This window comes from Sinocyclocheilus grahami, unplaced genomic scaffold (assembly GCF_001515645.1).
Source record: "Sinocyclocheilus grahami isolate Dianchi unplaced genomic scaffold, SAMN03320097.WGS_v1.1 scaffold73.1, whole genome shotgun sequence".
Taxonomy (NCBI): domain Eukaryota; kingdom Metazoa; phylum Chordata; class Actinopteri; order Cypriniformes; family Cyprinidae; genus Sinocyclocheilus; species Sinocyclocheilus grahami.
Genome location: NW_015505252.1, coordinates 1,483,822 through 1,505,207, shown reverse-complemented (window position 1 = coordinate 1,505,207; position 21,386 = coordinate 1,483,822). Strand labels below are relative to the sequence as shown.

General features: G+C 34.2%; 1 protein-coding gene across 3 annotated transcripts in view; it reads left to right on the top strand.

Annotated features, from left to right (window-relative positions):
- The window catches only part of LOC107585663 (synaptic vesicle glycoprotein 2C-like), an 86,334-nt gene extending 67,602 nt beyond the window's left edge, over positions 1 to 18,732 (top strand). For all 3 annotated transcript variants that reach the window (XM_016272779.1, XM_016272778.1, XM_016272777.1), the window contains 10 exons: positions 1,050 to 1,201; positions 7,694 to 7,827; positions 8,349 to 8,438; positions 8,560 to 8,670; positions 9,857 to 9,945; positions 11,636 to 11,800; positions 13,502 to 13,635; positions 16,966 to 17,169; positions 17,255 to 17,414; positions 18,298 to 18,732. In XM_016272779.1, coding sequence (XP_016128265.1) covers positions 1,050 to 1,201; positions 7,694 to 7,827; positions 8,349 to 8,438; positions 8,560 to 8,670; positions 9,857 to 9,945; positions 11,636 to 11,800; positions 13,502 to 13,635; positions 16,966 to 17,169; positions 17,255 to 17,414; positions 18,298 to 18,481 — 1,423 coding nt within the window. In that variant the 3' untranslated portion in view covers positions 18,482 to 18,732. The remainder of the gene's footprint in view (positions 1 to 1,049; positions 1,202 to 7,693; positions 7,828 to 8,348; positions 8,439 to 8,559; positions 8,671 to 9,856; positions 9,946 to 11,635; positions 11,801 to 13,501; positions 13,636 to 16,965; positions 17,170 to 17,254; positions 17,415 to 18,297) is intronic.
- The last annotated feature ends 2,654 nt before the right edge of the window (positions 18,733 to 21,386 follow it).

The window sequence follows — 21,386 nt, the reverse complement described above, 5'->3', positions numbered from 1 at the left end:
TCATACTCAGCCTACACCTCAAATTTGCACATAATATACAGTACCTGTACAAAAAAAAAAATATATATATATATATATATACCTTGTAATATACCTGCACACACAATTGTCAATTATATGTTTCTATTCCTTATCTACTTGTTCTATTTTTTATTTTTATTATCTGTGTTTTTTGTTCTGTCACTGTCATTCTGTTACACTGTGGAGCTTCTGTCACGAAAACAAATTCCTCGTATGTGTAAACATACCTGGCAATAAAACTCATTCTGATTCTGATTCTGATTCTGATACAGCAGAGCATTCCTGACTTCCAGTCGCTCCATGAAAACCACAAATTAAGAATATTACTTGGTGAAGGACCTGCTTCCTCTTTGGTAGCACATTATATTTATAAATGCCACAAACTAAGAATTAAAGAGTGAACACATCTGCATTAGCAGTACCATCAATGTTTATATAAATATATATGGATGTATTTTACATGTATTTTTGTTTTGTTTGTTTATGGATGTATATTATGTGTATTTTGTTCTGCTATGTACAATGCTTTGGCAATATGTACTTAAGTATGTCATGCCAATAAAGCAATTTGAATTGAATTGAATTGAAAGAAAGAGATGGAGAGAGAGAAAGAAAGAAAGAAAGAAAGAGATGGAGAAAGAGAGAGAGAAAGAATGAAAGAGATGGAGAGAGAGAGAGAGAGAGAGGGAAAGAAAGAAAATAAAATAAATTAATATACATTTATTAAGAATGCATTGATCAATTGAAAAGACGTTTATAATGTTACAAAAGATTTCTACTTCAAATAAATGCAGTTCTTTTGAACTTTCTATTCATCTGTGAATCCTGAAAAATCAAATGTATCACAGTTTCCACAAAAATATTGTGCAGCACAACTGTTTTCAACATTGATAATAAATGTTTGTAATAAATGTTTCTTGAGCACCAAGCATATTAGAATGATTTCTGAAAGATCATGTGACACTGAAGACTGGAGTAATGATGCTGAAAATTCATATCAAATATAATATGTCATAACTTCTTTGCAGGATTGGCGGTGCGGTTCCCATCGTGTTCTCGTACTTTGCGGAGGTTCTGTCCCGTGAGAAGCGCGGGGAACACCTGAGCTGGCTCTGCATGTTCTGGATGGTGGGCGGGATCTACGCCTCAGCCATGGCCTGGGCCATCATTCCACACTACGGTGAGTGACAGCTCCGCATAGCACCCAATGACTGAGCAGTCAGACTCCTTTACACTGACATCATTTCACATTCATAAACCACGGCGGCTATAGCTTAGTTTGCATTTATGAATAAATAAATCATTATATACTGTACTTGTGCATGCAGAATGCACATATAAAATAGATTTTTGGAGCTTTTTGGTGGTGTTTTAATGCAAAGGTGCAATGTGTGTGTTTGCTTCTAAATGATTGTTGCTAAGTGGTATTGTGCTGTAAATAATTTTAAATAGCATACATTTAATTAATGCATGAGATTCTGTTATCCTACCAGTGTCACACATCAACAATATTACACATCGACACTGAACTCCATTCAATTTGTTCATTATTGATACTTATTTTAGATCAAGAAATAATTAAGAATAAAGAAAAAAATATATATATAAATATGAAGAGTTAATTTGCAAAAACAGATAACTTGGTTTTTAACAATTAGCAAAAATCATGTTTTTTCATTGTGCATTCCAATTAATCTTAATCAAACTGATATTTTGAATAGGTAAAAAATAACTTAACAAATACAGCTAACTAACACAATAAAAGCACGATAATATAATAAAAATATGATTTTTGAACATTTACATTTTGACAGTTATCTGATTTAGCAAATAAACTCTTCATATATTTATGTATATTTATGTTTATGTAAATATATATTTCTGTATGTGTACATATAAATAATGTAAATATATTATCAAATGTAATAAAATTGTGTTTGTGTGTGTGTGTGTGTGTATATATATAACGTGTAAACACACGCATTTACAGATAAATAATGTGAGTGTATTTATATGTATACATATATATGTATGTTTTCTTGATCTAAAAAAACTATATATATAAATTATTAAATTTTTGTATTACTTATGATATAGCTTTTTAAAGAAAATGTTAAGAATATATTATATATAAATAATGTACATTTTAATAATTATTATAAATAATGTAAATACATTATATTTTATTACATTTTGTAAAATATTTACATTATATCCACAAATATATTATTATATTATTTATAATATCTTTATAATAATATAATATAGTTTGGGGTCAGCGGTTGCTGAGTGGATTCTAGATGGTTTCTTCCTGTAAATAATTTTCAGTAATATGTATTTTAATAACGCATGAGATTCTGCTATCCTGCTAGCAGATAATATTACACATCGACACCGAACATGATGCAGTTTGTGCAGAATGAGACAAATGTTTGTGCTGATTTCACATAACTGATCCTGCGGGAGCCTCTGTGTCCTTCATCATCTCATTATGAGCGGATGATGGCTGATTTTCAGTGGGAGAGTGTAAACAGGAGCAGAAATAACAGCGCTGCTGCTCTTCTGCGAGATACTGTGCTGTAATTGAGGTCAATTGATTAGCGTCTCTTGTGTTAGCAGTGTTTTTTTGTGGTCAGGAGGCAGCGGCGTGTGGCCAAATGGTTCTGCCGCAATGACTCCATCACTGCAGGAGCACGGCGAGAGGCAGGTGAAGGACTTTAGCGCCCGTGAAACTTCTTAAGTGTGTGTGTGTGTGTGTGTGTGTGTGTGTTCTGCACTTGGCAAACGCAAAGTTAGTTAAAATTTCAGACACCACCTCCAACTTTTGTTCTCAAGTAGAAGTGAACACTGTCAGAACGTCTTGATTTGATAAAAATTGGCTTTTGCGTACGTGAGCTGAGATGCTAACTATAAGCTAGTGTGGGGAATTACTGATGAACTTTACTTTATCAGATTAAGTTAGAAAAGAAATATATTTTATATTTTCACAATTTCGTCATCTTAGACCAGCTTAAATTTGGTTTTAGACAGGCAATGCTAGTCTTTTGCTGGTTAAGATAATAATTGTTCCTGAACCAGCTTAACGATGAACGGAGGTCTTGCGGGTTTGGAGCGACATGAAGGTGAGTAATTAATAACAGAATTTTCACTTTTGGGTGAACTAACCTTGTGTAACCATGTGGGACTTTAGCGCCCGTGAAACTGCTTAAGTGTGTGTGTGTGTGTGTGTGTGTGTGTTCTGCACTTGGCAAACGCAAAGTTAGTTAAAATTTCAGACACCACCTCCAACTTTTGTTCTCAAGTAGAAGTGAACACTGTCAGGACGTCTTGATTTGATAAAAATTGGCTTTTGCGTACGTGAGCTGAGATGCTAACTATAAGCTAGTGTGGGGAATTACTGATGAACTTTACTTTATCAGATTAAGTTAGAAAAGAAATATATTTTATATTTTCACAATTTCGTCATCTTAGACCAGCTTAAATTTGGTTTTAGACAGGCAATGCTAGTCTTTTGCTGGTTAAGATAATAATTGTTCCTGAACCAGCTTAACGATGAACGGAGGTCTTGCGGGTTTGGAGCGACATGAAGGTGAGTAATTAATAACAGAATTTTCACTTTTGGGTGAACTAACCTTGTGTAACCATGTGTTCATTCATTTCTTTTTTAATTTGATTTGATTTGATTACTTTATTTGAATTGTATTTGTTTAAACTGATCATGCGTTATCAGATTATGTTAGATTAGAATCATATTTAATATTTTCACGTATAATATTTATATTTTAAATTTTTTATATTTTAATTTATGTTTTAATATTTTTAATATGTCGATATTTATTTCTGTATTTCTTCTGTGGAAATTGAGAAAACGAAAAACTTACTCAAACTATTTTATTTTTATATTTATTATTTTCTTTCAATTATATTTATGTTTAAACTGATAATGCATTATCAGATTGTTAGATTAGAAATATATTTCATATTTTCACATTGCACATATATAATATTTATGTTTAATAAATATTAAAATATTTATATCAGTATTTTTTCTGTATAGTTTGAAAAACTATATTATTATTTGATTTTTTTTTATAACTAAAGGCGTGTGGAATTAGCTGCAAAACAACCTCTACATTAATGTTTATTAAAACTGATAATGCATTATCAAATAATGTTTATATAAAATATAATAATATAGTTTATATTTTTTTACATTTTCCTTGTTAAATAATATTTTTAGACCAGTTTAGATCACCTTAAATTGTTAGGTTTGGTTTTTAGACTGACAATGCTGGTCTTCTAGCTGGTTAAGATGATAAGATGCTTAACTAGTGTCACCATCCTGGTCACCAGCTAAAACCAATTATAAGTCAGTGTTCAGTTGTTAAGCGCTATAGCTGATCTATACTAGTTTGAAATGGAAGCTGTTAACTTGTGCTGGTGTGTGTGTGTGTGTGTGTCTTTTGCTGGTGTGTGTCTGTAGACTCTCTGGTCTCTCTGGTCACTCCATTACACACATAATCTATATAATGAGATTCTCTATGGTGACTGATAAACACAAACCCACAGGGTTATTCCACACACACAGACACACACACACAGTGCTGTGCTGCAGTCCTGTAATGAGTGTTTTTCCTGCAGAATATTAGGAGAAACGTCTGAGATGAACATGATACATTTAAAGGAGACTTATCTGAGTATGCTGTAATTTTTCCTGAGCTCTGGAAGAGCAGCCTTTGAGACGTAAGTGCACTTGAAGGCAGCTTTGACTCATTGTTTCCAGTGTGCTCTCACTGGGACACTGTTTTTGTGATCTTGTATGTTGTTTAGGATGGATAGCATACAGATGGAGTTAGAGTAAATGAGAGCTTTAAGGATGTAATATTAACTCTCGTCTCTGTGGTGTAGTTTCTGTGTCCCCGACGGCCACTTACAGCCAACAGTGAGTGATTGCATTAGAATCCAGAAGACATCAGTGCTCAAAGACTACAGGGCTATAGTGCATCATCAGCTAAACTGCAGTCTTTCATCTGCTCATTTAGACTGGCACTGTGGAGAACAAAACCTGCAAAAAAGAAATAATTACTCAATGAAATAAACATTTTCTTTCCGTTTTCACAAAAGTTAGTCCTCAATTAATTTTTATATCAAATTACTAATTATTCTTTAATTTTTTTGTAATTATATATACATATACTGTACACATATCATTAGTACAAAATTGAATATATATATATATGTTTACATGTATGTGTGTTAATTTTTTAATATAAATATATATCTACTTATTAATTTTTTATTCTTACATATTCATACATATTCTTACATTAAATTCTTGCATATTAATTTCCATGTTTTTACATTTATGTGTGTGTATATATATATATATATAAATTACTAATTATTCTTTATTTTTTTTGTAATTATATATACATATACTGTACACATATCATTAGTACAAAATTGAATATATATATATATATATGTTTACATGTATGTGTGTTAATTTTTTAATATAAATATATATCTACTTATTAATTTTTTATTCTTACATATTCATACATATTCTTACATTAAATTCTTGCATATTAATTTCCATGTTTTTACATTTATGTGTGTGTATATATATATATATATATATATAATTTATTATTATTATTATTTTACTTTTTTCATTTATTTATTTCTACTGTGAAAATTTTGCTGGGTTGTTTTTTTTTTTGTTTCATTTTTTGTTTCTTTTCATTTTGTATTGTTTCATTTTGCATGCATTTTGTTTTGCAGGTTTGGTTCTCCATACAGCACGATTCATGAATTTGACACGGTACATGTTGAATATTGAAAAGAAAAAACATTTATTGAGGGAATTTAAAGGATGTTCATCCAAAAGTGAATATTTTGTCATCATGTGTCTCATTTGCTCTTCAGCATATTCTTTGAACAAAACTCGAGAAAAGTAAACTTTTGACACACATGAGAAAGTCATCTTCAGAAATCTCTTAATATGTTGCACAAATCATATCAGCTGCTTTTATAGTGCTTTTCTGTCCTTTCTGGAGCTCAACAGCCTCATCCTCTGTCACTGCACTGAAAAGAGCAGCGTGAACATTCTGCTAAAGGTTTGAAGTGACATGAGAGTGAGTAAATGAGGACAGAATCTTCCTTTAAATAATTTTTTCTGGTCTAAGGCCTTTCTGTCCTCTAAGGCATCTTCATTTGTACTCTGCGTTCCCCTGCAGCTGTCCTGTAAGCATCGCGCTCGGCTCCATCGCTCGCTGTTTCTCTGTGTCTGAATCAAACACACACACACCATATGGTGCCGCTAGACATTCTGCGCAGCGTCAGAGAGCAGCAGCCATGTGGAAAATGATACCAACTTTAATGATTATTTTTCAGTGAAAGTGTGTTTTTTCAGCAGTATTACTCCTGCAGGCATTCTTAATCGACTCCTCTTCACACACACACACACACACACACACACACAAACAAACTTATTCACTGTGAAATTCAGTCGCAGAGGCTTCTCAAAGGCTTTTGTGGAAACCACTCGCGTACTGAACCGCATTTGCTTGTTACAAACAAAACCAAAAAACACCATGGTACTGTTCAGGGTAAAACTAAAAATGATATTTAAACCATAAAGATATTTCATTACTTGAAATAAAATGAACATTAACTGAAATCAAATGAATTAAAAAACCTTAACCTTATTTTATTTCAGCTAGTTGCCAATGCAACATTTCCCATTTTTATTTAATCTAAAATGAAGTACAAAAATAACTAAAACAAAATAAAGTAAAACTTAATTTAAAAAATATAGACTTTTTTTTTTAATGATACAAATGGCAAAACCACAACAAAATTACAAAAGATTGGACTAAAAATACAATTTAATTTAAATATTTTTTACAAATTATAGTATTATATCAATGATACGATGAAAAGGTATGGCATTTTGGACATGGTACCATGGAAATACTTTTGTTTTGGGGATGTTACTATGGTAATTGTTATTTTTGATGGTATCACCATTTTATTTTATTGAAGTATCTCCGAGTATCATGTAAATACCATGGTACATAATTATGAATTATCATTCAAACTGTATATCAGAGTACCATAATATTATGATACCATCATTTTACCAGTAATGCCATTTCGTTTTATGCCTGTAAATTGTACATAAATAATTTATTAGTCTCAATACATTTCAAGCAACAGGTTAAAGTTGAATGTCATGTGTAACACAGAACAAGCACATTTTTCACTTGGGGCAATAAGAAATCTACATTTTCCTCAAAAATAGGTTTTACATCATATGCATGTGATTTTAGGCAAAAGCAAATTATGATTTTTTTTTTTTTTTACATTCTGTTTTCTGTAGGTAAATGTTTGCAGTTATCTGTTCTAACATTCAACAGGTTGGGGTCACTAAGATTTGTAATGTTTCTGAAAGAAGTCTCTTTTGCTCACCAAGCCTGCATTTATTTAATGAAAAATACAGTAAAAGCAGTAATATTGTGAAATGTTATTACAATTTAAAATAGCTGTTTTCTATGTGAATATATTGTAAAATGTAATTTATTGCTGTGATGCAAAGCTGAATTTTCAGCATCATTACTCCAGTCTTCAGTGTTGGTGAATGTGTGTGTGTGTGTGTGTGTGTGTGTAGGCTGGAGTTTCAGCATGGGTTCAGCGTATCAGTTCCACAGCTGGCGTGTGTTTGTGGTCGTCTGCGCGCTGCCCTGCGTCTCTGCGGTTGTGGCGCTCACCTTTATGCCAGAGAGTCCACGCTTCTACCTGGAGGTAACGAGTGTGTGTGTGTGTGTGTGTGTGAATTTGTGAAATTGTGAAATTGTGTTATTTTACTATTATTATTTATTATATTATTTTTTTATTATATATATATATTATTTTTTTTATTATTTTTATATTTTAGTTACATTGTATATAGATTTTTATATTAATTTTAGTTAGTGTTTTGGTAATTCCGTTGTGGGTTTTAAAAATACATTTTTGTTGTGAAATATTATTACAATTTAAAATAAATGGTGTCTATTTGAATATATTTTAAAATGTAACTTATTCCTGTGGTGGCAAATTGTTTATATGGTTTAAATTGTTGATTGTTTACATCATCGCAAAATGTAACTGTATTATCATCAAGCTCTAATCTGATAAATGTGACTGAGATATAAAGATATTGAGATATTATAAACATTAAGTTTATGATTTTCTGTAAAGCTGCTTTGAAACAATGTGTATTGTGAGAAGTGCTGTATAAATAAGCTTGACTTGACATTATTTGTGTTTTCTCTGGTCTCCAGGTGGGAAAGCATGACGAGGCGTGGATGGTTCTCAAACAGATTCATGACACAAACATGCGTGCGCGTGGAGAGCCCGAGAAAGTCTTTACTGTGAGTCACACACACAACCAGCAGTGGTTAACCAGTCAGCCAGAGCTAACCAGCTTGACCTCTTGACCCCACTGGCTCAAACTGTGCTGGTAACATGACGTCCCTCTGTCTCCCCCTGCAGGTGAACCGTATAAAGATCCCCAAGCAGCTGGATGAGCTGGTGGAGATGCAGTCGGAGTCGGCAAACCCCGTGGCCAAAGTCTTATTCAGGATCAAGAGCGAACTGCGCGGCGTGAGTGAACAAACCCTCAGATCTCCTGTAGATCCCACACATCCGCCTCACATCTTAGGAAATTTACATTACTGTTTGAAAGTTTGAGGTCAGTAAGATTTTTAAATGTTTTTGAGTCTCTTCTGCTCACCAAGGCTGTGTTTATGTGATCAAAATTTCAGTAAAAACAGTAATATAGTGAAATATTATTACAATTTAAAAATAACTGTTTTCTATGTAAATATATGTTAAAATGTCATTTATTTCTGAGATCAAAGCTGTATTTTCAGCATCATTACTCCAGTCTTCAGTGTCACACGATCCTTCAGAAATCATTCTGATATGCTGATTTGCTGCTCAAAATCTTGCTGTTGTTGTTTTTATAATTCTTATTCTTATTATTATAGAATTTTTGTAGCAATGTAAAAATCCTCAAACTTTTGTGACCCCAAACTTTTGAATGGTAATCAAAATAAAAATCATTCTGATATGCTGATTTGCTGCTCAAAAACTTGCTGTTGTTGTTTTTATAATTCTTCTTCTTATTATTATTATAGAATTTTTGTAGCAATGTAAAAATCCTCAAACTTTTGTGACCCCAAACTTTTGAATGGTAATCAAAATAAAATAAAAGTTCCAAAATAGTTTGCATCCAAAATAAACATTTTTGTTTACATAATATATGTGTGTGTATTGTGTACATTTATTATGTATATATAAATACACACACATACAGTATATCTTAAAAAAACTTTTTATATCTTCAAATTCTCATTATGTGTATGCAATACATAATAGAAAAAATGGAAAATTATTTATTATAATATATATATATATATATATATATATATATATATATAATATATTTTTAGATGTATATTTTTTTATTTTATTGTTTTTAAACTTGTACTGTTTGGCCACAAAAAAAGATTTGCATCTTAGAGTTAAATCTCAGTGCTGACATTGAGCACAGAAAAAAGATTTGCAGCTTGAAACGTGAAAGCGTTTGCATAAAGGCCCCTCGTTTAAGACGAATAAGTCACGCTACGGTTCAGCTGGGACTCAGACGCACCAAATGTTCTGCTGATTCATCTTTGCCTTTGCATTTTCTAATGCTGTGATGAAATTAAATCAGATCCCATTATACGCAGGTGTTTTATTAGCACTTTATGCATTAGTTTGACTCTGTATGTGTGTGTGTGTGCAGATCTGGCTCACGTTCCTGAAGTGCTGGGATTACCCCGTCAAGGACAACACTGTGAAGTTGGCCGTGGTTTGGTTCTCGCTGTCATTCGGGTGAGACTGCTTGGCTCTAATATCCGCATCTGATTGCCTGGACCGACCCCTGATTCATCACCCCTGTAGTTACACACATTATCACCCTGCGGAGCCATGATTATAGTGATCACACATTGTTTGCATGCCATTTAGAGTACAATATCATCCTATTCTATTCTATTCTATTCTATTCTATTCTATTTGGCCTTGTTCCAATCAGTAGACAATGTTTTTCGTCCTCTCAATCTCTCTCTGCTGTTCTCTGGCACTGTAATGAAGTGTTGTTCCTATAATCACTGTGTTTTAAGTGGCTGTCTTGCAGTGGCTAGGCCCAGGGGTGGAGCTGCATGAGGGGGACCAGTCACTGTTTAATTACTGTATTTATTGGAGCTTAAGCCTGGATGGACGGGCTCAGAGACAGAGCTCTACAGGAGGCCTTATATCCACACTCATGTGTTAAAGCCTGGTTTACTCATCAAATTACACTAAAACTCCTCTGACCTGGCTTTTCTGAGACATATTCTATTCTAGTGTAGTCTAGTCAAGTCTAGTCTAAAACCGATAGTTCCAGCTCTAAAACCAGTTGGAATGAGTTGTGTTTTAATCTGTAAAATATCCAGTAAACATTTCAATTCAAATTGATATTATTAGTCCAATTTGATAAAGAATCCACAGTTAGATTAATGAACTATATAACTGGCAGAAGAATTGTTTATTAGAAATATTTGCTAATAGTCATTATCATTATTACTCATTCTTAGTGTATACTTAGTGTGCTTATACTGATTTGAATAAACCCACTAAAGCCCTAATAATATTTATTACAATTTTGAATTAGATTAGATTTTAAAATTTTCAGTTTGAATTTTAATTGTAGTTGGAATTTTTTGTAATTATGTGGTGTATTTGTATCATTTTTATTAGTTTTTTTATGTCTATATATTTTTTATTCATTTTGATCTATTTTAGTATATCAAGTTAAATTAAATGAAAATGAGAAATGTTAAACTAGCTGAAATAAAATAAGTAAAAAAAATGTATATTTGTAATTTGCATTCATTAAATATTTCTATGTAGTTTTTAGTTGTAGTAATTGCAATGCTTCACCTTAAACTTATTTTATTTCAGTTAGTTGTGAAGGCAACATTTCAAATTTTCAGAAAATTTCTAATTCTAATTTTATTAGAATTAGAATCTTTCTCATTTTAAAATGTTTTATGTAATATTTATATTTTATTTCAGCTTTATTTCAATTAATAACAATTTGTAATAGTTTTAAGGGGGTTTCCACGGTTAAGGGGGTTTCAGGTTAACAACACCCCTAAACTTAAGTAAAATCACTGTAAAACGTGGCTTATTACTTTATTTGTATTATATTCAATTTCTCATTTCTTGTCTTATTTCCACCCTCATCTCTTTTGTTTTTAGTCTTAATAAACTTGTGTGTTCACTCTGTCTTAGACCAACTCAAGCTAAACACTTCAATACAAAATAAAAGAGAAATTCACGCACACTCTCTCTAATTAAAGAGTGAGCAGATGCCTCTATCGCTGCTCTCTGTCAGACTGAAGGCCACCGCTGAGGAGCAGAAATTAATTAACTAAGCGCTGGTGTCACCACCTGTGTCACACCTCAGCCAGCTTCAGTCCCTGTTAGTCACTCAGACGCCACCCGTCAGCGCTCTGATGATGTCACTTCCTGTACGCAGGTACTACGGTCTGTCTGTCTGGTTCCCTGACGTCATAAAGCACCTGCAGGCGGACGAGTACGCGTCCCGCGTGAAGATCCACAACAACGAGAGAATCGAAGATTTCACCTTTAATTTCACCCTAGAGAACCAGATCCATAAAAACGGAGTGTTTATTAACGACAGGTCAGTCTGTGTGGGACAGTGTGTCTGTGTTCTCATATTAAAGATCATATTCTGCATTTTATATCTTGAATTCCTCTTATTATCTCCATATCAAAAACAGTCATAATTTAGTTTTTGATTACTATTGTCCTACTCCTCCTTAGAAATAAACAGGCCGTCTTTCTGCTGTGCTTTTATGATAACATGATCCTTTTGTGAGTTATAAACATTTGACAATTCTGACATTTTTTGTTTTATAATTCTGCATTTACTTCTTGCAATTCTGACTTTTTCCTTGGAATTGAGATTGTCTCACAATGATCACTTTTTCCACAATTCTTAGTTTATATCAAATTTTGCCATTCTCACTGTTTCTCACATCGCAATTCTGACAGTTTTTAGAATTCTGCGTTTACATTTTGGAATTGTTGCGATTCTTTTTTTTTTTCTTCTTTGAATTCTAAGTCTAAGTCCCACAGTTCTTGCTTTTTTTTTTTTTTCTTTTTTAAGAATTTGTTATAGCCACATAATAAAAAATAAAAAAAGGTAATCATGACTTTTCATCTCACAATTCCGACATTTTCCCGCAATTGCATGTCTATCATTTCAGACTTTTCTTCTCAGAATTGCGAGTTTATATCAAAAATGATGAGGAAAAAAAGTTGTCATTCTTTCTTATTTAATGGCGAAAAATGTAAATGTGTATTTGTAAATGTGGGTGGTCATATGTTAATGAGCTACTGATTGTAATGTCATAATCGTGGAGGTTTCCTAGGGTTTCTTTTTAGTAAATGAAACTGGCACTGGGAGGTTTTGGGTTGTGAATGTTAGAAATCAAGCTCTTATTTCAAAAGAGCAAGAAGAGTCGGGTTTCCCCTGGATATAAAAGTGAGATTGCACACGCCAGTGAACTCTGAGAGGCTTTTCCATGTTCTCATCTTATCTACTTCAGCTCCTTTGTGTGAAATAAAATCCCGAAACTAAACATGCGTTTGCAGAAACAGAGCTGATCTTCAGCTGCGGTTAATGCTGGTCATAACGTTTACGTTGTGTGTGCGTGTGTGTGTGTGTGTGTGTGTGCGTGCGTGTGCGTGTGCGTGTGTGTGTGTGTTATTGTTCTCAGCGGTCTGATCTCTCTCTTATAAATAACATCCCGCCATTGAGGTAATGTCTCATCCAGACGCAGGGCCAGGAAATTAAAACGCCCTTATCTCTTCTCTCCTCCTTTTCTTTCTTTCTGCTTCACTCTGATTCTTTCTCTTTCTTTTTGTTTATGATCTCCGTCCGCTCCTCCTCTTTCCCTCATCCCTCTCTCCTGGAGATGAAGCTCTTATCGTGTTGTTGTAGCACTCAGCTCCTGTGATGCTCATTTATGAGCAGATGAGATCAGACTCCACACACACACACACACACACACAAATGAATCACAATGACAGAACTCACTAGATTATGGAAACAACTGGATGGAGAAACATCTGAGAAGCTGGAGACTTCAGCAAACATCTCCAGTTGACCTCCATTTAATCCAATTGTTAATTACCAGAAGCTATTGAGATGTAAAAGAGATTAGATTTTTGTTGCTGATTATTTTCTTATTTGTGGCAAATGTCAGATTGGGCTGATCTTGATTCTTTCTCATAACTATTTTAATGTTTGATGTGGTTGAACGCTGTTCATTGAGCTGGTTAGTTGTGTCCTGACCAGTCCTGTCCTTTATTTCAGGTTCATTGGCATGAAGTTTAAGTCTGTGACTTTCATCGACTCCACCTTTCAGAGCTGTTACTTTGAGGACATCAGCTCCATCGGTTCTTTCTTCAAGAACTGCACCATCATAGAAGCGTTCTTCTATAATACAGGTACGAGTGTGTTGAAATCGACTTACCTCATTTTTAGGGCTGTCAGTTGATTTAAACAATGACATGTGATATAAATATTTAAAATAAGTCTAAAATAAATATTCTTAACATATATATAAATATGTAAAATATTTATATTTGGGAAAATGTCTAAATAATAGAAAATTATATATATATATATATATATATATATATATATATATATATATATATATATATATATATACATATATTCCAATTTTAATTAGAATAAATTAATTGCAATATTCTCTAAATATATATATATATGTGTGTGTGTGTGTGTGTAATTTTTAATTTGAGTAAAATACATGAAAATATGAGATAATGTTGATGTGTACATATATAATTTTAAAATTTGAATTAAATGAATAAAAAAAAATTTTTTAAATGAAATGTTGCTTTCCACGTGTAGTTATTGGATAATAAAATATATATTTTCCCCGGTCTTTGGCCATCCACTGCTGATCTCACTAACAGTGTGTTTCACTGAAAGTTCAGGCCTGTTCAGCTTCCATAATGGCTGTCTGTGTGTTTGAGAGGGCAGAAGTTAATTGGCTGATGGAAACTCAGTGCACTCTGATTGGCCCATAGGGAGTCTGTAAAGTGTGATTTAGACACGGTGGACATAGTGGGATCTTAATTATTTGGGGCATGAAACTCTACCATTCTTCCATTTTAGCAAGAGTAAAGCAAAGAAAAAAGAAGGGAAAAGGCTCTTTGTTGTAGTCGGCTCAGTGTGAGATCTGTAGGTATCAGTGATGTGAGCGAGAGCTTCACTGACTCACAGCGAGATGTTTGATGTTTAAATATCTAACTGCAGCTCACCAGCGACGAGAAACCACAGACTTTGAAGTCGAAATTGATTCTAATTTATATGCATTTGAAGGCAAAAAGACAAGCAGATGCATTAGATGAAAAACAGGATGAAAGATAAAAGCCGAGGGCGCCGATTATAAGAAGAAGACCTGAAATAGCCACAATAACAGCAGAACAATGATTTTACCCAGAATCCCTCAAGCATGAGAACATTATGGAGCTCAAGGGTTCAGTCAGTGACATGCATTATCTATATGGAGCAAATCATTTTAGTCATAGACATGTATAAACATTGCAAGACACACTTATGCATGTGTAGAAGTCTGTGTAGTTTCTCATTTTTGCTGATCTAATTGTTAAATTCCCAGTGAATGGCTTCACTATCCATAATCCTGAAGAGAGAGCCACTGAAACATACTGTTACCATAGAAACAGGAATTATTTTTTCGAATTAAATACAATTTTATGGTTTGGTTTGGATCTCTATTTGAGAATGTTCTGATATTAGTAAAAGTTAAATGCTGTGAGTTTGAATTATGGAGCTTGTTTGAGGCTGTTGATGTTGATTTATAAGTGTGAGTGTGTGTGTGTGTGTGTGTGTGTGTGAGAGAGAGAGAGAGAGAGAGAGAGGGCAGACAGCAGTCGGGTCATTTCGGGGTCCGGCTGACTCAGGAAAAGCCACCTTACACACTTCAACAAACTTCACAACTCAGCAGAACAAACATAAACACAAACTCATGGAGAGAGAGCAGAGGCCTCATGGGAAATTGAGTTCATGTCTCTAATGAAGCCGTTTCAGAGCTGCTACAGAAATTAAATGAGCTGGACAAGAGTTCCGAGTGAAAGTGTGAGAGAGCTGGAGATCTGCTGCACACGCTCAAACTCACTAATAGGTTTTCAGAGGTTAAACTCCCTAAAGACCCTCCTGTGTGAAAGAGTTCAATGTAGTTCAAACTGTGACCAGAGGGGGGCAGTACAGCAAATGTCTGTCTGTCTGTTGTTCTATCGTTCTAAACATATGTCTGTCTCTGTTGTTCTGTCTATCATTCTAAATGTCTGTCTGTTCTATCATTCTAAACGTCTGTCTGTCTCTCTGTTGTTCTGTCTATCATTTTAAATGTCTGTCTGTCTGTCTGTCTATCTGTCTATAATCTGTCATTCTATCATTCTAAATGTCTGTCTCTGTTGTTCTGTCTATCATTCTAAATGTCTGTCTGTCTGTCTGTCTGTCTGTCTGTCTATCTATTTGTCTATTGTCTGTCTGTTATTCTATCATTCTAAACATATGTCTGTCTCTGTTGTTCTGTCTATCATTGTAAATGTCTGTCTGTCTGTCTATCTGTCTATCATCTGTCACTCTATCATTCTAAACGTGTGTCTCTGTTGTTCTGTCTATCATTCTAAATGTCTGTCTGTCTGTCTGTCTATCTATCTGTCTATTGTCTGTCTGTTATTCTATCATTCTAAACATATGTCTGTCTATGTTGTTCTGTCTATCATTCTAAATGTCTGTCTGTTCTATCATTCTAAACGTTTGTCTGTCTCTCTGTTGTTCTGTCTATCATTTTAAATGTCTGTCTGTCTGTCTGTCTATCATCTGTCATTCTATCATTCTAAACGTCTGTCTCTGTTGTTCTGTCTGTCATTCTAAATGTCTGTCTGTCTATCTATCTGTCTATTGTCTGTCTGTTATTCTATCATTCTAAACATATGTCTGTCTCTGTTGTTCTGTCTATCATTCTAAATGTCTGTCTGTTCTATCATTCTAAACGTCTGTCTGTCTCTCTGTTGTTCTGTCTATCATTCTAAACGTCTGTCTGGCTCTCTGTTGTTCTGTCTATCATTCTAAATGTCTGTCTGTTCTATCATTCTAAACGTCTGTCTGTCTCTCTGTTGTTCTGTCTATCATTCTAAACGTCTGTCTGGCTCTCTGTTGTTCTGTCTATCATTCTAAATGTCTGTCTGTTCTATCTTTCTAAACGTTTGTCTGTCTCTCTGTTGTTCTGTCTATCATTTTAAATGTCTGTCTGTCTGTCTGTCTATCTGTTGTTCTATCATTCTAAATGTCTGTCTGTCTGTCTGTCGTCTGTCTGTCTGTCTGTCATTCTAACATTCTAAACGTCTGTCTTGTCTCTGTTGTTTTGTCTATCATTATAAATGTCTGTTTATCTGTCTGTTTGTTGTTCTATCATTCTAAACGTCTGTCTGTCTCTCTGTTGTTCTGTCTGTCATTCTAAATGTCTGTATGTCTATCTATCTATCTGTCTATCGTCTGTCTGTCTTTCATTCTATCATTCTAAACGTCTGTCTGTCTCTGTCGTTCTGTCTATCATTATAAATGTCTGTTTATCTGTCTGTCTATCTATTTCTTGTGCAGCACGTTGTTATTTCTGTAGGTTTGAAATAATTTTTTAAGGAAATAAAAATGTTTGAATGGATTTGTAAATTGAGCATCTGTCATGCAACTCATCGTCTCTCGTCTGTCTCGTTCAGATATTGATGACTCGAAATTCATCGGTTCCTCTGTGATCAACTCCACGTTTGCGCACAACAAGACCGGCTGTCAGATGACGTTTGATGACGACTACAGCGCGTACTGGGTGTATTTCATCAACTTCCTTGGAACACTAGCCGTGTTGCCAGGCAACATAGTCTCCGCCCTCCTCATGGATAAAGTGGGCCGTCTGAGCATGTTAGGTCAGTCACTTCACCAGATTCACCAAATACTAAATGAAATAAACTCGTCTGATATCATATTGTTGACTGTGTTTTTTGTGTTCAGGCGGCTCGATGGTGTTGTCCGGCATCAGTTGTTTCTTTCTGTGGTTCGGCACCAGTGAGTCCATGATGATAGCGATGCTCTGCCTTTATAACGGACTCAGTATATCGGCCTGGAACTCACTGGACGTGGTGACGGCCGAACTGTATCCCACCAACAGGAGGTACATGGACACACAAATACATGCGATCACTAATAAACACAGTTCACAAGATGCTTTCACTTGACTCGTATCAACTTTACTCAATGCACATGAAAGATTACTGGAAAATAAACTTTAAAAAGTAAATAAAAAAATCATTAAACAAATAAAAAAAGTAATAATGTAAAAAAACACAAAGGACAAAAGCACATAACAAAATCAACTAAAATTAAAAGTAATGAAAGTTATTAGCTTTTAAAAAATAGCTAAAAATATTTTAATGCAAATATTCTGCTGTTCCTAGATCTCCCTATGCTACATAGAAACCGCTGTTTTTGATGTAATTACATATATTAGAATCATATAAAAAAACAATATAGTTTATTATATTGACTTAATTTGATAATTTATATGATTTATACTTTCTTATTTTTATAGTTTAATTTTCAGTTGAGTTAAATATATAATTTTTTATATTTATTTAATTGAATAATTAATACGATTTATACTTATTTATTATTTATATTGTTTATTTTTATAGTTTATTTTACCGTTTTTTTTAGTTGTGTTTAATATAAATGTTTATTATTATATTTGATGCTGTCATCCCAATAACATATCCTACAAAACGTAATGTAATGTAATAATATCCTAATTTTTGTGCAAAATAAACACTGCTCTGCTTAAGGGAAAGGTCTAGTCTGATAAGTATATTATTTAAAATAACATGCCCCATAAATAGCCTCAGTGTAGTTTGTAGCTAACAACTTTGTCTAAAGTGTAGTTTGGCTGTAGCTGAAATGATCAGCTTCTGTCCTTTAGATGTCAAAGCTTAATACAACGTTCCTGGAAGACTGCTAGGGCTGTTAATACTGCTAACACTGGTTGTGTGTGTCTCCTGCAGAGGGACTGGCTTTGGCTTTTGTAATGCCATGTGTAAGCTGGCCGCAGTCTTGGGGAATGTAATATTTGGGTCGTTGGTGGGAATCACGAAATCCATCCCGATCCTGCTGGCGTCGTCTGTGCTGGTCGCCGGAGGCCTGGTGGGTCTGCGGCTCCCCGACACCCGCAACAACGTCCTGATGTGACCCCACCACACCTGTGACCTCTGACCCTGAGTCGCCACGGAAACACGCAGGACACGCTCAGGGTGCAGGTGGAGGCGACTACGACATGTTTGCTTTATTTATTCATTTAGAGAGGTTTATTCTCTTTTGACTTGCCCAGTTTAGATTAAAACTAGATTTTGATGCCTTTACTGTAAATCAAATGTTATGATGCTATGAAATGTAAAAACAAAAATGTGTTGAAATCTGTTTTTGGACTGTGAGTTTTTGACCTAATCTGGGTAGGCAGAATTATTATTTACAATTATTTATTTATTTATTGAGAAAATTCAGCTATTTATTAAAATTTTTATTACTTTATCTGTATATTTTTAGCTGAACACAAAAAAGTTAAATTCAGGTGATTTTAATATTTTAGATTGTATTAATTTTAAAATTAAAACACTTTAATTTTCTTGAAATGTTACTTTTAAACTCAAACGAGAGTAAAAAAAGGCCATTTAGAGATGTAGACATTAGCGATAACAGCTTTTATTGTTAGCGTAGGTCTGATTCTCCGGTGACTTCCACCGAAACATTTCTTAAACAAGGCGATAACGCTTATCCAGTTTACATTTTCTGCTTTTTCTAATGATTTAGCTAGCAGAAGAACACCGGCACGCTTCGACTTCATTCTTGCCTTTGTGAACTTTGTCATCGATGTAGCCGAAACAGACTTCATTTGGTGTTTGTCTCTCTCTCAGTTTAAGGGTTAAAGATGTCTTGATAACCCTAGTTCTAGCTGCTACGCGTCCATGTGCAAACTCTTCCTGGGAAAACTGAATGGCCTTTGCTTCCTCTAAAACCCCTGCCGTCGGCTTCTCGTAGGTTGTAGCGATCCATCGATTTCCTTTGGAATGCTCTACTGCTCCAGTAGGTGGAAATATGTCATGTTTCGCCGTTTCATCACATTCCACTGGAAGTTCATACATGCAATTGTGCAATATGACAGGACGTGATACTGTGGAAGCTTGTTTCCGCCACTGAACAAAACATAAAAAAGGTCATTCCGACTTTTTATCTGACAATTCTGACTTTTTTTTGTTGCAATTGTGAGGTATAAAATCAGAATTGCGCGAAAAAAAGTCTAAATTGTGAGTTTATATCTTGCAATTATGATTTTATTTGTTACAATTGAGAGCTTATATACCGCAATTCTGACTTTATAACCAGCAATTTCAAGAAATAAATTCAAAATTGAGAAATATAAACTCACAATTTAGACTTTTTTTTTTTAATTGCATGACTTTTTCTCATAATTGTTAGTTTATATCCCGTAATTCTGACTTTATAAGTTGGAATTGCACGTTTATATCTCACAATTCTGACTTTATTTCTCATAATTGCAAGTTTATCTCGTAATTCTAACTTTTTCTCGTAATTGCGAGTTTCTGTCTCATAATTATGACTTTTTTCTCTTAATTCTGACTTTGTTATTTGCAATTGTGAGTTTATATCATGCAATTCTGACAATTTTGCATAATTGTGAGTTTATATCTCGCAATTCTGACTTTATTGTAATGGCAAGTTTTTTTTTTTTTTTTCAAGGTTTATTTATGGCGTTTTATGTCTTTATTTTGATAGGACAGTATAGGTCGACAGGAAGTGAAGTGGGTGAGAGAGAGGGGGATGGGATCGGGAAAGGTCCACGAGCTGGGACTCGAACTCGTGACACCCGAAGCACAATGGCGTATGTCGGCACGCTGCCCACGAGGCCATCAGCGTCGACTTTGTAACTCACAATTGTGAGATTATATCGTGCAATTCTGAAGTCAGAATTGCGAGATAAAAAGTCGCACTTACCTTTTTTTATTCAGTGGTGGAAACAGGCTTCCATATGATACGGCCGCATCGTAGAAAATAATAAAAGCCATTCAGCCTGGTCTGATCTTGATGACGTACAGGCCCTGCTGCTGCTGTCTACATGCACTGAAGTACACTAAACACCAGAAACATAATTCAGACAAGTACACTAGTCTGCCGCATCAGCACTGAGACATTTCAGATGGAGTCTACATTCACGTACTTGCGTATAGATTTGTTTCTGGCCTAATTTAATGATATTTTATTGTGTGTATGTCGGGAAAGTAAAGAAACTTGTTTTGAACTTATCATGGGCGACAACATTTGCTGTACGCGTCTAAATGTTGTAAAGTGTTGCCTGTTGAGTTGAAACATTATTTTTCATTGTCAGATGTGTATGCAAATGTCTCCTCATGTGTATGTGTAGATATCTTATATGAACATTATTTTCTGTCTATAGATGTTTCTTTTAGCTGGTTGTGTGATTTTGGGGTGTTATTTGAGCTAACAAGAGGATTCAGTGTCATACAGGTATTTTTTCTGCTGAGTTCATGGGAGGAATATATTCAAAGTTAGGAAATGTTGGTTTGGTGCATCTCCTGACCTGTGTATTTGAACTGTTTTGTTTTTATAATAATTTCTGAACAAATTCAAGTGGCCTATCTGAAAAATACAAATGAAGCGTGATATCTTGTGGTTAAATACACCCGTGCATGTGCATATTGAGACTTTGTGTTGCAGTGATTTTGTCTGTTGTGCTTTCGCCACGAGTTTATTTCCTGATTTGAAAGATGAATGTATAAGTATTGTGAGCGTGTGATGTCGTTCTGAAATGGGTTTTGATTGGTTGTGGATCTGGCATGTCAATGACACGTCTGCCGTCAAATTCATTTTGTAAAAGTGTCTGTGACGTCAGTGGCCAAATATCTCTGATATACTGTATCTGATTTTATTTTGAAAAGAGAAAAAAGTGCCATGTACAGTGTGAACAGAGGTGGATTCGGTTTGGATCCAGATGTACTGCTATTAAAGAGTTTCATTATAAGACTCTAAAGAGTGTCTGCTTATTTTTTAGATACCTCTG